The sequence below is a fragment of the Scophthalmus maximus genome, chromosome 1, assembly GCF_022379125.1.
Source record: "Scophthalmus maximus strain ysfricsl-2021 chromosome 1, ASM2237912v1, whole genome shotgun sequence".
NCBI classification, from domain to species: domain Eukaryota; kingdom Metazoa; phylum Chordata; class Actinopteri; order Pleuronectiformes; family Scophthalmidae; genus Scophthalmus; species Scophthalmus maximus.
In genome coordinates, this window is record NC_061515.1 from 14,027,915 (window position 1) to 14,044,190 (window position 16,276).

The 16,276-nt window shown below is 40.8% G+C and overlaps 3 protein-coding genes across 3 annotated transcripts; 2 read left to right on the top strand and 1 right to left on the bottom strand.

Annotated features, from left to right (window-relative positions):
- Nucleotides 1-24: 24 nt before the first annotated feature.
- Nucleotides 25-3,018, bottom strand: LOC118315652 (lymphocyte activation gene 3 protein). Its single transcript, XM_047332213.1, has 8 exons — nucleotides 2,861-3,018; nucleotides 2,640-2,760; nucleotides 2,280-2,494; nucleotides 1,712-1,975; nucleotides 1,268-1,585; nucleotides 906-1,163; nucleotides 659-780; nucleotides 25-378 (listed from the first exon to the last, which is right to left on the bottom strand). Exons 1-8 carry the CDS (start codon nucleotides 2,928-2,930, stop codon nucleotides 283-285), a joined length of 1,464 nt encoding a protein of 487 aa, XP_047188169.1. The 5' UTR covers nucleotides 2,931-3,018; the 3' UTR covers nucleotides 25-282.
- Nucleotides 3,019-6,685: 3,667 nt separating this feature from the next.
- mrpl51 (mitochondrial ribosomal protein L51) lies at nucleotides 6,686-9,060 on the top strand. The gene is made up of 4 exons (XM_035643005.2): nucleotides 6,686-6,862; nucleotides 7,028-7,131; nucleotides 8,035-8,142; nucleotides 8,627-9,060. Exons 2-4 carry the CDS (start codon nucleotides 7,041-7,043, stop codon nucleotides 8,821-8,823), a joined length of 396 nt encoding a protein of 131 aa, XP_035498898.1. The 5' UTR covers nucleotides 6,686-6,862; nucleotides 7,028-7,040; the 3' UTR covers nucleotides 8,824-9,060.
- Nucleotides 9,061-10,271: 1,211 nt separating this feature from the next.
- LOC118315614 (vesicle-associated membrane protein 1) lies at nucleotides 10,272-16,119 on the top strand. Its single transcript, XM_035643051.2, has 5 exons — nucleotides 10,272-11,029; nucleotides 12,091-12,235; nucleotides 12,597-12,755; nucleotides 13,544-13,595; nucleotides 14,118-16,119. Coding segments are annotated over exons 1-5 (375 nt in total). The 5' UTR covers nucleotides 10,272-11,027; the 3' UTR covers nucleotides 14,135-16,119.
- Nucleotides 16,120-16,276: the final 157 nt, after the last annotated feature.

The following is a 16,276-nucleotide window of genomic DNA, read 5'->3' on the forward strand; positions in this document are numbered from 1 at the left end:
AATAAATTGAAAAAACTGTTAACATTTTCTGTTAGATGCACTTTATGTATAAAACACTCCCAATATGTACAAGACATGCAACAATAAAATAAGTTTACATCTGATCAGGGTTATATACAACATTTTACAACATTTAATTTACATCTTTATTAAAACAATTACAACAGTACTGCTACAACGTCTGCTTGTAAAATGAAATAAAAAATTTAAAAAAGAGATTGCAAAAAAAGTTTTCCAGACAGATTTCACTTTAGGACTTTGGAATTTGTTTTTCTTGTGTCTTTACTTTTTCATCGGGTTCCTCTCTCTCTCCTCCCGCTCATTGGAGATGGTATGAACAATCGTCTCCAGTGCAGGATACTGAAAGATCCCTTTCCTCTGTGGAGTGAAAAAAAACAGATGCAAAATAAGAAGATTTAGATTATTTACTTTAATCCATTTCAACTCAATTCAGTCTTGTACATATATTTTCCTCTTTATTTTTAATATTGAATGACAAATGAGATAAGGTGATTTATTTCCTGCAAATGTAATTTAAAGCATCTTCTGGAATAAGTTGACTAATGTCAAAGACTATGATCACCCTTATTTCAAGATTTATTTTTTTTCAGAAAAATTGAATACAGGGCTTAAATGAGTTATTGAATGAATCACATACCCTTTGGTGGTTCTTGTACAGCTGAGCCAAAATCAACAGCAGGACAAGGAGGAGAAAGCTCAGCCCGACCACAGCAGCAGTGGTATATGAGAAACCGGATGATTTTTGTCCACTCAAACCGCCTTAGAAGCAAAACATCACAAAAAGGTCAGACAAAGAAACAATATGATATTTTATGTGGACATCAATCCAGGATTTTAATAGTATTTTTATTTTACTATTTTAAAATCCATAAGAGAGAACTTACTCATCATTTGAACATGGTATGTTATGTTTCCCAAATTGCCTTCTTTGCCCGAGAACCGACATGCCCATTCGCCCCAGTTCTCCTCTGACACCTGGTTTAAACTCAGAGTCTTTCCCTTCTGGATGGACCTGAAGGACTGGGTGGCACTGGGGTCATAGGTCACATGAACCCATTCATATTCAGTGACCTCGCTTGTGTCGGACAGTTGACAGGTCAGCGTCCCAGCGCCCTTTTTCTTTGACGGGACACTGTTGTCAACTGAGAGAAAAACAAGACATTTCAATTTACTGGAGTTGGCAAAAAGAAAAAAGACAAATTCAGTGGATTTTAATAAAACTTAAACTGATTCCATGAAAGCATACTTGTGGCAACGATGAGCTGGATATTTCGAGCCAGCCTTTGTCCTTGTACAGTCCCAGAGCATCTGTACCTGCCTTCATCCTTTAAGCCAACCTCTTTCAAAATGGCGGACTTGTCCCAGGGGGCCTGAGAGGACTGTGAGGATGGAGAAAAAGAGGCAGGAAGGCGACTGGCAGCAGGTTTTAAATGGGACACGGGTTGCAGTTTCTCCCAGACTGGTAAGGCAGGGATCAACCCAGGGGTGAAGACACAGGGGAGTGTGACTGCAGATCCCACAGCAGCATACACCTTGGTGTCGTCAGTGGCTGGTTGAATGATTCCTGTAAGGGAAATAAAGAAAAGGGAGGCCATCTTTGAGAACAACTGCATTGAAAAAATGACTATACACAGCTCAGCGTCTTTCAATATTTGAGTCTTCAAGGCATTTCTTTTCAACAGCATCTCACCTTTCACGGACAGGGCTGCTGAAGCTCGCCCTTCTTTGCCCTTGTAGCCCACCACACAGGTCCAGTTTCCCGTCAGCCTCGCAGTTGCCTTTTCCCTCACAATGCTATCGAAGGTTTCTCCGTTTGTCTCAAGGATTCCAGTCTGAGGTAAAAATGGGCTGTCGTTCAACATCCACTGCACAGTAGGCCCTTGAGGGCCGGGAGTCACGTCGCAAGTGACTGAAACGTCTTTCCCCGATATGGGAACCGATGGAGAGATGGACACTGGGATGGACACAGGTGAGGATTAGATTAAGGACATTAACATTTCACAAACAGTCTTGTAATTCATCGGAATATGTATATAAAGTTTATAAACTAAACATTTTATATCCTGGTTAGATTTTTTGATTTAATTTCCTCTGCATATACTGAATAATAGAACCTTTAAAAAGATATCCCCATCTGGTGGAATTACTATGAGTCTTGGCATACTTAATGTGTGCTTTTTCTCATAGTGGAATCTATTAGATTTATGGTTGCAGTGTACAGAAATCATGTTTCATGGCTGTGTAAGTAAGTTCATTACCTCTAATGATTCTGAGCATGACCATGTATTCATCACCCTGGCCTTCCACAGTGCACGAGTAAACTCCTCCATCCTCCTCCCTCACGCTGTTGATTTGCAGGCTGTAGTCGCCTCTTTCGAACTGCGAGTGGGGGCAATGTACGCGTTGGATTCCTTTCTGTGACCAGCTAGAGCCCCAGAACTGCAGACCGCTCTTTTGCTTTCTCCAAACAGTGCTGTGGAAGGTGTGACAACAGTTGAGTGGTATCTGCATATAGACACAGGTTTTTGTTCTGAATAGAGGGATCTGAGGGAGCTGGACAGCAGACAGGGAAAACAACATAGACAAGCGAGGAGTAAAATGAAAAGGTTGTGTCTTACCCTTTATTGGTTTTAATCCAGAGGATGCCAGGAGAATCATAGGATGTGGAGCTATATTTACAAGGGAGAACAGCCTGAGAGCCTGCTTCAGCAAACACCTCTGTTACCTCACTCTGAGCTCCTGGGGAACAAACATACAAGAATTTATTTCAGAAAGTTTGCAAGATAAAAAAACTTTTTAAAATTGTAGATTTTGGTGTTAAAAATCAAAAGAAAATTACCAGTCATAAGAAAAGTAGTCAACACAAAGATGAAATAGTCCAACGTCATAATTACGCTGTTCAAATTCATCCACAAATTGAATTCGTATTACTTGCTTAAAGTCTTTCTCTTTGCTTGACGTGCTCAATGTGTTTTTCTGAGTGAGGTTGATGAGGTATATATATGAGCCCGTGGGTGCTGATGGGGCTGAGTGTTTGGTAATTCCTCTGCTGATCATGTGACTTCAGCTACAGGCCACCCTGTGATGCGGTCGGACTCGATCAGCCTGGAAACTGTAAGACAGAGAAGCAAACAGGGAGACCCACTTCCTCCCACGGATTCTCTCTACTCCACTTAGTTTCCTCCTCCACATCAGGCACACTGTGCCACAACATGTGACATTATTTGATTTGCAAAGCATATAGACACTTAGACACATAGCTCCAGTACATTGGATATGTCGTCTGTAAGAGTTCCTTTTTAGAAATGAAAACATTATGATAGGTTCATTATTGTGATTCTCCCCACACTGCAGTGAATGTCACTTGTTTACAAATATTTTGTGTCATTCACGGAAACTCTAGTTGATGCTCTGAAACCGAGATGACAAAAGGGCAACGCCAAAACCACTGTGAGTCCTCCGTCACTGCCCGTCAGTTGCGTTCACAGCCACTAGTTAGCTCACCGCTCATCATCATCAACATCGTCTTCAGCATCATCAGTACGGTAACGAGGCCTATAAGTAACATAGCGTCTTGATCTAATGGATTTTCACGAAAGTGAATCATCCCATCCATTCTCGCGTCTTTGTTTTCCTTTGTCGTCAATTTGCATTTTGCACTGCCACGACACTATAGAAACAGGCCCACACTGCCAGTCAAACATTTGTTTAACACCTTATATTATTGCATATACTCTGTCAAATGTCAAGCAATGGGAATGTGGTTAATTTTCAATATCTTCAGATTGGTCAAAGTGGATAGAGTCACATTTTACTTTATTAGACAGATTCGATGCTTCAGATAAAATAGAACATTCTGCATACTTGCCTTACACCTGGTACTTTAGCCCTAACTGTGAGTTCGAGATTTGAAAGCACAACTTTCTTTTTTTTTCTTTAACCATCAGGCAACATTTGACTCTAAGTCCTCTTTTAATCATTCAGCAGCAATATAAACATAGAATAAACTATTTATGACAAACTGTAAAATATGGCGAGCAAATATAAGAGATTTACAACAATAACTATAAGTGAATGATATGGTAAAACATAGCTGTAATCATTATAAAATACAATCATAGGAGAGGTGTTTTTTGACAACACTGAGGAAAGTGTATGGTGTCTTGGGGGTCATTATTAGTTTGAACTTAAAATCTATCTATCTATCTATCTATCTATCTATCTGCTTGTCTGTCTATCTATCTATTTTTCTATCTATCTATCTATCCTGAAAATGGCTAGACAGTTAGAAGGATGTTACACCGATGGATAGATACACCTGAGAGTGTGTGGGTGAAACCTCAGAGCTGTTTGTCTTCATCTCGTGGAGACATTTTCCTTGGCAGCAGCCGTGTGACTTCTGGCTGACTGATAGTGTAAGTTAAATCTTTTCATCTCCTCCACACTTCTATCCACACCTCCCCCTCATGTCAAACACTGGCAATCTTCAAATTTAAAAGTATATAGTGTTGTATTTGTTTCAGGCAGTGGCTTCAGCTTCACAGACAATAAAAACAAAAAGAGAGTTGGAACAGTGTCTGTGAAGTGTCAGTGTGGGGGGCATGTGTCACTGTGAAGAGGTCTTTCCCCCCAGCTGATGTTTAGTCGCCACCACTGTATCTGAATGTGAGGTGAAGGGACTGTGAAGGAAAATGCCCCTCACATGGAAACAATTGAGCTTTGAGATCGCAGATTTGCAGGGGATTATGTTAATAGAGATGAGCTTGGAAAAAAGTCAAATTTCTGCAGAAGTTCATCAAGTGAGTAGTTTGTTCCTGTGCCAAGTTCTCACTGAATTATCTTTGCTCGTGTCACAGACGTCAGCACAGAAAAGTCAGTTGTCAGCTTTAACCTTCAGCAAGCAATAAAACATTTCCTGATTTTGTATAAACACTGCTGTGGTTGGCTTTCAATAACTGATATGATAATATCACGGTATTCTATTCTGAATGTGTAGGTGATGATATGTAATGTTCCACTGAGTTTACTGGCAGAGGAACCACAGCGCAGATGTAAAATGATTCTCCGCTTCTGATTCAATTTCTCATGTCAGCGTTTTGTTCAGAGCTAAAGTTGAGACAGGAGGATTGTGTATTTAAAACAATAAGACCAATGTCAATGTTGCTTTCCTGAATATGCATCATCTTATTCTTTTATTTATTTATTCACTCATTTATTTATTTATGCATGATTTCAGCAGATTTTAAGGTTCACCCAAGTTAAGGGGTAGATTCAGAAAAATCCCTTTGTGTTTTTCCTTTTTTTACACATTACATGGTTTTTAATTTACTTTTATTGCCATGTTGTTGTTTTTCACCTATGCACAGGAATTTGGAGATGTAAAAGAAAGTCAAAAGTTCAAATCAATGGTGCAGACATACTCTATGTACTTACAGTAAGACATGAACCTTTCTCTTCACAGACTATCACTGTGTGTTATTTTAACTAATGCTTAATAATGTTTTGTCTGGTTTGAATTTCCACATGCTTATTGACGTCTTAGCGAGAATGAAATCAAGACAAAGGCTGCACTTGTTTCTTTGAAAATGACACTTATTCCACCCAGTTCTTAACAACAGTAAGACTGAAAGTATCAGTCCGTTTTGTGCGCGTGTGTGTGTTTGTGTGTGTGTGTGTGAGAGAGAGAGAGAGAGAGAGAGAGAGAGAGAGAGAGAGAGAGAGAGAGAGACTAAATCAGCCAAAGCTAGCAAGTGTCAGTCACTAGACATACTATATTTCATTTATTTTCCAAATGTATATGTTTCTCTATATGTTTCTATGTTTCTTCTCATTTTTGCGGGGGTACCCAGCCTACTGTAGGGGTCAAAGGGTCACAAGATAAATCTGGGCCATTGTGATGATGATGATAAATGGGGCTCAGTAGAAAAAAAATCTATATTCTGCTCCACACGCTTGCACTGTTGTTTTTTTATTTTTATTTTAGCTTGAAATATTTGATAGACCTCAAATTATCCATATAGGCCTTGAACACTTATTTAAATGAAGCCATCTGAGAGACAAATGACACGTAAAACCTGTGACAGGAGGCCCCAAGTAGACTTTCCTTTGATGTAAAGGGTTTCGTATTGTATCTTATAAGCTTTTTTGTATTCCATAAATAAAGTCAGAATGCCAAGAATAAAGTGAATAAAACTGATCCTGAAAAACATTTTCACCAATTCATCTATACAGAGCATTTAGTGGAGGCACTTAGTAGTATAATACATTCTTCGACATTTCAACGTTCTTCTACATATGATGTTTTGTTGTTTATCTCCTCTGATTTAACCCTAACCCTTTATTCTTGACATTTCAGTTTTTCTTGACATTTCGACTTCATTCACGAAAATAATATTCCTCTTCTAATTTTTTTTCCTCATGCCTGGCTCTAATACCCTTCTCATAAACAATTTACATAAAAACTGATCATAACCTATGTGGAGGTGGGATTGGTTTATTGCAGGACTGTTGAATTGGACTGCATTAGTTTTATCTTGGTGTTGCTAATAAACTATTAACTGAGTGTCCCTGTCTCCCTCTACTGGGGGATTCATGCACTTTTTTTTTCAAGCGCGATAACCGTCAAACGTTTGTTTTGCGCTGCTCCACTGACAATACGGTACGGGCGCGGTGCATTGTGGGACACAGGATAACATGGAGGCGGCCGCTGGCAACATGTCGAACCCTCACTAACATTCATTTTAAAGCGTTAAATATCTGCATGAGGGTTTAATCAATGTCCCTGTGTTGAAATAAAAAAGGGACTCGACTGGCGCAAGGTTGCTGACTGACGTGGAAACAGGTTTGTCCACTATGATGACTCTGATCTCATGTGCTAGCTAATGCTAAAGCTAAGGGTCAGTGTGGAGGAGTTTAACCGAGCAGCTAACACTTTGAAGACGTCACTAATAAACGTCAAATAGCCAGTTTGGTTGTCCATGTGTATCATATCCATATCTTATCGTAGAAAAGAGTCGGAGATGTCTGTGCTGGGAGGTTTGCTGAGAGCCGGCGCGTCCTTCTGTCAGTCTGCTGGGACGCTGCTGCAAACGGCGAGGACCATTTCCACTGGTGAGCAGTGTTACGAGTTTCACCTTCAACTCGTCTGTTTCTGGTGTCGGTGCTGTTTCATACGTCTGGTCTGTGGTGGTCGACGTGTCAGTGTGAGATCAGGGATGCAACAGTGATTTGAGCAGCATTGTAGCATTTGGAGGTGAGGTGGTTTTGATCATTCTATTTTGTCCAAACATAAATTTGACTAGTTGAAAAACAAAACTCAAATTTTTGGTTTAGAGGGAAAATCACTCCTTCGTAGAGCCATTGTTATATTTTGTAAAATTGTTGAAATGGTTTAAAGCCACTGATCTTATATAGTGTGTTATAATGTATTACTTATCTCCGTCACTTGGGATCGCATTGTACCACCTCTCCTGTAAATCTGTGTATTCTGAGTCAAATAGTTTCTTCATCGCGACGTTTGATTTTACTCCATTTTGATATCATTCTTATTCTAATTCATTCTGTGTTTATCCTGTACTCACTTTGTCTCTCGGCTACTGTAATATCTGAACTTCCCCCATGGGGATCAATTAGGGATTATCTCATATATCTTATCCTTAGGTGGGCAAATTTTTTTGTCATTAGCAATGGGGAAAAATGTGCATTCAGATTTTTTTATTGTATTTCTTGATGCCTTTAATGATTTAATGATGATTTTTTTCAGGAGTCAGTTGATGTTTTCACGTCTTTTCTAATTAAAATGATAGAAAACTGAGAACAGCATCGACTCCTTACATTTGAGAAGCACAGTAACCAGTAATATGTTTTATGCGCTTGAATATTTTGTCCTTGTAAAAGGTATTCCAGATACATTTTATTTGGAACGATGACTCAATTTATCTACAAGTTGTAAAATCCCCAAATGTAGAATAAGATACTCAATACTGACTTTAAAAAAAAATGTGTTGTCTTCAGGTACATGCTGCCGGATCAGGATGCATGCCATCCCTGAGCTGAAGAAGGTGGACAGATGGACGGAGAAGAGGAGCATGTTTGGAGTTTATGATAACATAGGCATATTAGGTAAGTGCACTTAAAAAAAACAGTTTAGGCTTATTAGAGACCGGAAGTTTCCCCACTATTTATTTAGTCAAGTTGGACGTCTCAGCCTCATACAACTTTTTTAGGATGTACTCTGGATGTGTGAATTCAAATAGGTGTTTTTAAAATTGATATAACTGATTTTAGTTTACGAAGAAAGAGCAACAAAGAAATAAAAATAAAAACCATTTGTGTTAGGTCATGTTTTCAGTTACTAGACTGAAGAATCAGTAAGTGTGCATCTTACTGCGGAATTGTTTCAAGTCCATAGCAGACGAGTTTGTAATGACAAATGATCTATACATTTTTAACACCTTGGTTCAGATGGTGCCATGCAGAGTTTTGAACTTTATCCCAGTTCCCAACTCTTCAGCAACTGGGCCATTTTCCACCACTTTCACTCGCTTTCCCTTCTTTCTCACACTTAAACTGAGCAGAAACTGATCATCTCCCTTTGTGCCCGCAGGAGATTTTAAGGCTCATCCCAAAGACCTTATTCTGGCCCCCTGCTGGTTGAAGGCTTTCAAAGGTAATGAACTGGAGCGTCTCATTCGCAAAAAGAAGATGGTGGGAGACAGAATGATGGCCGTGGACAGACACAACATGGAGAAGAGGATCCGCTTCCTCTACAGACACTTCAACCGCATTGGAAAACATCGCTAACATGAAAAGAACCACACTGGCACATAACATCGGACCAGCCAATAAGGACTGATGGAGTCGAGCAGTGGGATTTCATGCTCTCACTGTGTGATATATTTCCATTTTCTAAGTTATGTGATTTCTTTTTTCAATTATTTGTCGATTGACTTTGGCCCTGTCAACAATGATGATGATTAAAAGTTTCTTGACAAACACAAAATGCCTGAAAATACCTTATAAAAATGAATTGGAAAAGAAGCCTTGTTTTATTAATTCCATTCAATGTCAACTCCCTTAGGATTCATTTATAGATTGAATAAACTTTATTTATCAAATTAAGGATGGGACGATACCACTTTTTCGTGTCCGATCCAATACCGATCTGATACAATCTTTTCCCCACTTGTAAAATAAAATATTAATAAGGCATTGTTCAGGATGCCCTTTGCTTAACCTTGCCATCTAAGACAAATAATCAACTCCCCTATGATGCCAGAATGTTCAAGGTTTAGTAGATATTTAAATAGACATTTATTTGGTATGTTTACCATAATGTATCGGATCAGATTTTACTTCTTATTTCTTCCAGTATCTGATCCAGTCATTTTGGCCAATATTGCCTCAATACTGATGGAATATTGGATAGGGCCATCCCTAATATATATATATATACCCAAGCAAAGTGTACGTGATTGTTGAACTTGTTATTCCAAATGTAGAGGCACTAATACGTAGCTGTAACAGCCCTCCAACAGGCCTGTAGATCGCAACCACCCTTCCTACAGTACAGACTGCTCTGAGAACAGGGGCATCGTTTGGATCGGAACAGAAAGAGCACAAACAAAAATGTGAGCTCAGAGTGGATAACAGATTTCAATGTAAAGCAGTGTCAAAGGTCAGGACCTCCAAAGGATCATAAGATAAATCTGAGGGGTGAGTTAGATGTTTAACATTTTTCACAGTGATTTTTCTTTAATTTTTGCTTTTTATTGACCTTAGATGTTTTAGACTGGCATTACTATTTTCCTTCAATAGAACAAATGGGAAAGAATATGAAAAAACAATCCCAGACTCAAAGCAAGTATGTGTTTCCATCCTCAATTGGACGTTGAGACTGATTTGACGCCCTTCTGTGAAATATGCAGAGTTGTTGAGAATCAAAATGGAAACCGTGAGTTCACAGGCTCAGACGCCCCATGAAATTAAAACAAGAGCGATTGCAAAGGGGACGTGTGGTCCATGAGGAGGAGGAGGAGGAGGAAGACGGGGATGGGAGAATCCCAGGCCCCGGGTGGAAACCGTCGAGTCAACACCAGGGATCCACTGTACCGCAGTGTCGTCCTGCTGCCCCATCCGGCCCTGAGCTGCGGTACTGCAAAGTGTGAGGGGAGAGAGAGAGGGAGGGGAGGGGAGGGGGGTACCGCACTGTCGTTATGAGTCCAAATGGAGAAGGGGGGGAGGGAGACGCATTATTGCAGTAGCCTACAGTGCAGTAACACTCCACGCGGACCAAACTCCCGCACCTCCTCCGAAACGCACGTCCGTCCGCGCAAAGAGCGCGCGCGCGAGAGAGAGAGAGAGAGAGAGAGAGAGAGAGAGAGAGAGTGAGAGTCGGGGGTGGAAGATATCAACTGAATTTCCGTGACTGGACTTTTTTTTTCTTTTTCCTCCCTTCATTTCCAAATTGCACGTATTTTTTTTCTTCTTTTCCGGTGGCTCTTATTAGAAGAGTCTCTCAGCATCCGGGGGCAGCAGCTCTGTGAGGACCCGTCACCTGGAGGAGCTGGACCGCTGCAGGATCCTGCAGGAATCCAAACACACACACACACACACACACACACACACATCCCGGGATTTCTCTGTCGAGTGGATTATAATCTCAGAAGCACTTCTTCCCTCCCGAGCTTTGCACCGCGCTCCCCTCGCACCAGCAGCCTCTCGGGTGTCAGTCTTGCGGTACTGTGACTTGCAGTAGTAGTGGGGACCGGCTCCACTGCGCCAAGGCACCTCCGCCTCCGTCCGCCGCGAGCGCGCCGCCTCCATCACTTTCGTCGCGACCAGTTCCCAGAGATCCACATCTCTCTCCTCTTTTTTTTTTGTCTGTCATCCTTCAGTTTTTTTTCTTTCTTTCTTTCGTGTGGTTCTTCAGACCCTCCCTCTCCTGCCTCACAGCCCCCCCCCTCTCCTCCGCTGCCCGTGAGTCAGTTCAAACAGCTGCATAGGAGATGTGAGTATTAATGCGTCTTTTCTACTGCGCTCTTTTCACGATAAAAAAACCCAAAACAGGACATATCTTTTGCTTTTCGACTGGATGATTCATATCCAGGTCTGTTGATTACAAGTGTATGCTTTTCAATGGAGCGTTTTTTCTGTGTTGTTGTTGTTTTTTTTGCAACTGAACTGATTTCTCTCCGCTTTTGCTGACGCAAGCAAAAAAGAAAAAAAAAATCCGTCACAGCGTCACTGAATAATGTGTTCTAGAGTTGACTGATGTCACCGCAAAGGCCAAGGTGGTGTTTCATCAAGTTCATTTAAAAAGATAATTAAACTACAGATTTTTCTTATATTATTTGATTATATTGTGGATTCGGGGGACTTTCTAGTTGTCATCTAGTGCAGGGGAGCATTCTTGTCGGATGAGAAACACACACCTGCAAAATCTCTTCGGTGTTTTTTCTCCTCCAGCAGTGACAACGTGATTTGTGTGAAACTGTCCTGCAGCAGAGTCGGTCTCTTCCCTCCTGAGCTGCTTATCTGCTCCGTTCCACACCTCCTTTGCCCATTACTCCCCCCTGCTGGATTTACCATTTCCTCTTTTCTGCACATCACTTTCCAGCCTAACCAACTCCCTCTAATCCATCACAAGAACCCAACCCCCTTTTGTTATTTTTTTTAATTTTTCAACCAGAAGCTTGTCTCCCATTATTCCTTCTCTCATATGTCTGCTTGAATTCGTTTCTTGCTTCACATCTGTGACCTATATTTTCTTTACTTTCTTTTTTTTTAATCCTCACCCTTTCTTCACTATCACCTGCTCATCCTTTCCTCTTCTCCCTCTCTTAACATACATCCCACATTCTTCCCTCTACAAACAGTCTCCTCTGCATTGTTCTGCTCCATGTGAGATTTCCCCAAACTGGCTCCATCCCTCCCCCGTAATTGATAAACGAATTTCATTTTGTCCTTTCAGATGAAAAGATTTACCACTTCTTAGCATCAGTAATCATCACACTAAACTGTATATTATTAATATATTCCCTTCATCCTCCTCCCCGTGCTTCTTCTCAGGTCTGCCCCAGATGCCGCCGCCGCTGGAGCCCCTGGTGCTCCAGGAGCCCCCGGTGCAGATGGAGCCCCTGGTGGCGGACCTCCAGCCCCACCCAACACCACCAGCAACCGCAGGCTACAACAGACACAGGCCCAAGTCGAGGAGGTGAGCTGAACCAGGCCAGACTAAGATTCGGGTCCAGAGTTTGGTTTTACATGCAATATTACAGTATTGAAGCAGTTGGGGAATCTCACCAGTGGCTTCATCATGATACATCTGGCCTTACTTTATATACACTGTGCTCACACTGGGCCTTAGGTTCTCTGGAAAAGTCTAGTCTTCTTTATATATAATGTCCTGGAATGCAATTACTTATTTATTCATGTTTGTTGTATACAGTTTACTGTATCTACAGTAAACCCTCAACCCCCTTGTGTTACCTCTCCCTTAAACGTGCTTATTATTCCTCTCGTCTCCCCTCCACATCACTGCCAAATGCTTTCTCATCCTCGCCGCTGTGGGCTAGGTGGTGGACATCATGCGGGTGAATGTGGACAAGGTTTTGGAAAGGGACCAGAAGCTCTCAGAGCTGGATGACAGAGCGGATGCTCTCCAAGCCGGAGCCTCCCAATTTGAAAGCTGCGCAGCCAAGCTAAAGAACAAGTACTGGTGGAAGAACTGCAAGGTGAGTACATTAGTGTGGGTCCATTAAACCGAAAGACTGTCGTCACTGAAAGACACTCACGATGCATAAACAATATTGCTATTAGTATGTGGTGTAGTGCATAGAGATGTTTTATAGATATACCGTAATGCAGGATTCCAAATAAGAATCCAATCCTCAGCTCTTTTGTTTTAAAGCATCAAACAGCTTTTTAAGCTGAGGCGAACACACACAGTGCTGGGGAGGCCGTCACTCTGCTCTGCACAAGCTAATCTGTTAATGAGCTGCTGTGGACAGATGCTTCAGGGAAAATTCTTATTGCGGAGTCTTCACTAAAGAAGCAGAAATACTCAAGAGATTACATAACTAATGCACAGCATATGCAAATTATCTCAAGTGTCTTGTTTTGTCCTGTTGTTCAGGTTCTTCTAGTTGCAAACACTCAAGTCCACAGATAGATAGAGAGATAGATAGACAGATATATAGATCGATAGATAGACAGATATATAGATTGATTGATAGACAGATAGATAGATAGACAGATAGATAGATAGATATATAGATAGACAGATAGATAGATCGATTGATAGACAGATAGATAGATAGACAGATAGACAGATAGATAGATAGATAGATAGATAGATAGATATATAGATAGACAGATAGATAGATCGATTGATAGACAGATAGATAGATAGATAGAATTAGATGAATACCTTTCTAAGATGTAATAGTAATAGTATGTCTTACTGTAGATTCCTTTAAAGAGATGGACCATGATAGTAAATGTCTTTGTTTTTTTTGTCCAGATGATGATCATGATGGGCATCATTGGAGTCATTGTGGTTGGAATAATATTCTGTAAGTAGAAGAGAAAGTGGTTTCATCTTGATCCTGATACAAAGATTTAATGGTGGACACCCTGATTTATAGAAGTTGATTGTTATGAAAGTTTCTATTAACAGATCACATTATTCTAAAATGAAAAGTACAAGGTTATTAATCAGCGGCTTTCCTCCAAATTTACCAATTAACATTTATCGAGAAAAAGATCCTTTGTGCGATGCAGCAGTTGATATGACGTAAACATGTCGGTATATGTTAATGCTGTTAACTTTACAGGGGATTAACAGACAGAGGTAGTTCTGATTGTGATAGAGGTATAAAAGAGAACCAGCACGTTGTTTTCAATTTCTTCTCTAACAAGCCCACATCTGGCCTGTCTACTTCTGCTCTTAGTATTCAATTATTCATTACCAGTTCTTTATAAAAAACAAACCTGTGAATACCATATAACAGAGGAGGAACTCACTGTGCTCTGTTACTGTATGTTTCAAGTGACGTGTTCTCGGTCTAATAACTTCCTCTCTCCTTCTTTCACAGTGTACTTCTTCTACTGAACTCGGCCCATCAGTTTGGATATGGACTTGAGAATGACACGAGAGGGAAGAGGGAATAAAAAACAACTCGTGCCACTCCTCCCTCTTTTATCCATCCTCCCCTCCCTCTCTTCACACAGTCTTCCATTAAAACCAGCTTGCACTTACACATGACTTTAGTGTTTATAGGTGTCTCTGCTTTCCTTGTCCCCCCTTTCCCCTCCCTTCTTCCTCCACTGTTTTGGCATGAAGTCCCACTCACTCGCTCTCTCCTGTGTCTGCACCTCATGTATTATTGACGGCCGCAGCAGGCAGCGGGAGAGAGGAAGAAAAAAAAGGGAAGGAGGGAGAGAGAAAATCCATGTGACATGGGAACACACAGGGCCAAAGCCCAATGAACGGAGCTTACGGTGGGAAATGTACCGTGTACAGAGGGTGAACATGTGCAGGGAGATTGAACCAGAGTTGCAGTCCTTTCTATACCCTGATACACCAAAGCTTGTTCATATTAACTTTTTTGAGAGTCCTGCATTTGTAAATTGATCCTGACATGACAAACTAACACAGTCCTTCTCACCACTGCTCCCACCATTGCTGCTTCCTAACCCAAGGTCATGTTAGATTAAGACTATGATCATTTTTGTTGTATGCGTGTGTGTATTTGTGATCCAAAAACATTGTAGGTGATAGCTCTTTCTTCCAAGTTAAGCTGATAGGCTTTTAGAAGTAACTCTTTCATTTCCTTTCCTGCCCAACTTTATCTTACTTAGCCTCTTGCTTCTCCAGTGTTTAGAAATATCCAGAAAAGAGAAAAGTGAAATAGGTCAAACGACTGTATGAGAGTGTAAGGAAAGGAAAAAGTGATTCAGGGGAAAAGTAGTGCGAGCATTGTAGCATTTTCCCCCCCAGTATAAATAAGTGAAATCAATTTTCTGCACTGATATGCAATTATTGACATAGTTCTGTAATGATGCTTTGTTTGTACAGGGGGGTTTTGTACCACAGGTGGTGGCACAGTTTTATGCTTGGTGATATGCACAGCACGGTGAAGAGACAAGCAGCCACTAACAGACAATCTACCGTACACATGGACCGACCACTCCGACGCAGAGGAAGGTCTCTCAACTCTGACTTGAGTCACAGCCATAGACAGATGAATGTGTAGTGTCACATTTGAAACTGGTACAAACGTCCACTTGTTTTGAGGGTTGTGCTGACAAAGAGTTTGTTTGAGTGGTCGCTGTTTAAGTTGACCTGATCTCTAGACAAGCAGGAAAATGGGAAAAAAAGACCCGGTGTGGAAACACGGAGCCACCCGGCCCTCCCGCTCGCCCATCGCTCACGTAAAAAGACTTGGCTGTCACCTGGAGCTCAGTAACAGCCAAAATGAGGTCTTTGTTTCTAACTTGCATGGCAAACGGTGTCCATAGTTTTGCCTATTTGTGTGACCTGTGTATCTGCCATGTCTGAATCTAACTGCCGATTGTACATTTTCTTTTGTTAATGGTTTAAAAGGCCTATGTATATTTTCGGATCTGATTATTACTGCTTATGCAATGCAATGATGCTGAAGAGTTTGCCAAGTTCTAAATCCACTTGCTTTCGAGACTGCAAACGACTGCTACTATTGTGAACTGTTGAAAACATGTAGTATTGTACGAGTAGAACCATAGTACACATCTGTCAGATGATGCTCCAGAGAATGTGTTTATAGATTCTTTCAGGTTTTTGTTGGGTTAATGGGGAAAAGAGACTAATGTTCCTCTCTTGAGACGGTGCAAGAGAGTTGATGAAATTGTGAGCATTTATGAATAATTGTAGCAGTTTTCCCAATTTATCGGATGATATTGCACAACAATATTATCGGGTAATTACCAAATTAGGAATGAGAAGGAGTGATTTACAACCTGAAAATGAAGAAAGAGATGCAACTGGATTTGCAAAAAAAACAAATGCATGCTTACCACTTTTGCTGATGCCAATAAAGAAATCATCGATAGAGTTGACGACTGACCTTTTTTATATTTTAATGATACATTGAGCGAATTTAGACCTTTCCATAATTCCCTGCATTCAGATAGTACCTACTGCTGTCAATATACACACTGTGGCTTACATTTTATAAAAAACAAATCCTGTGATTTTTTTTAAGACTTAGCTCCA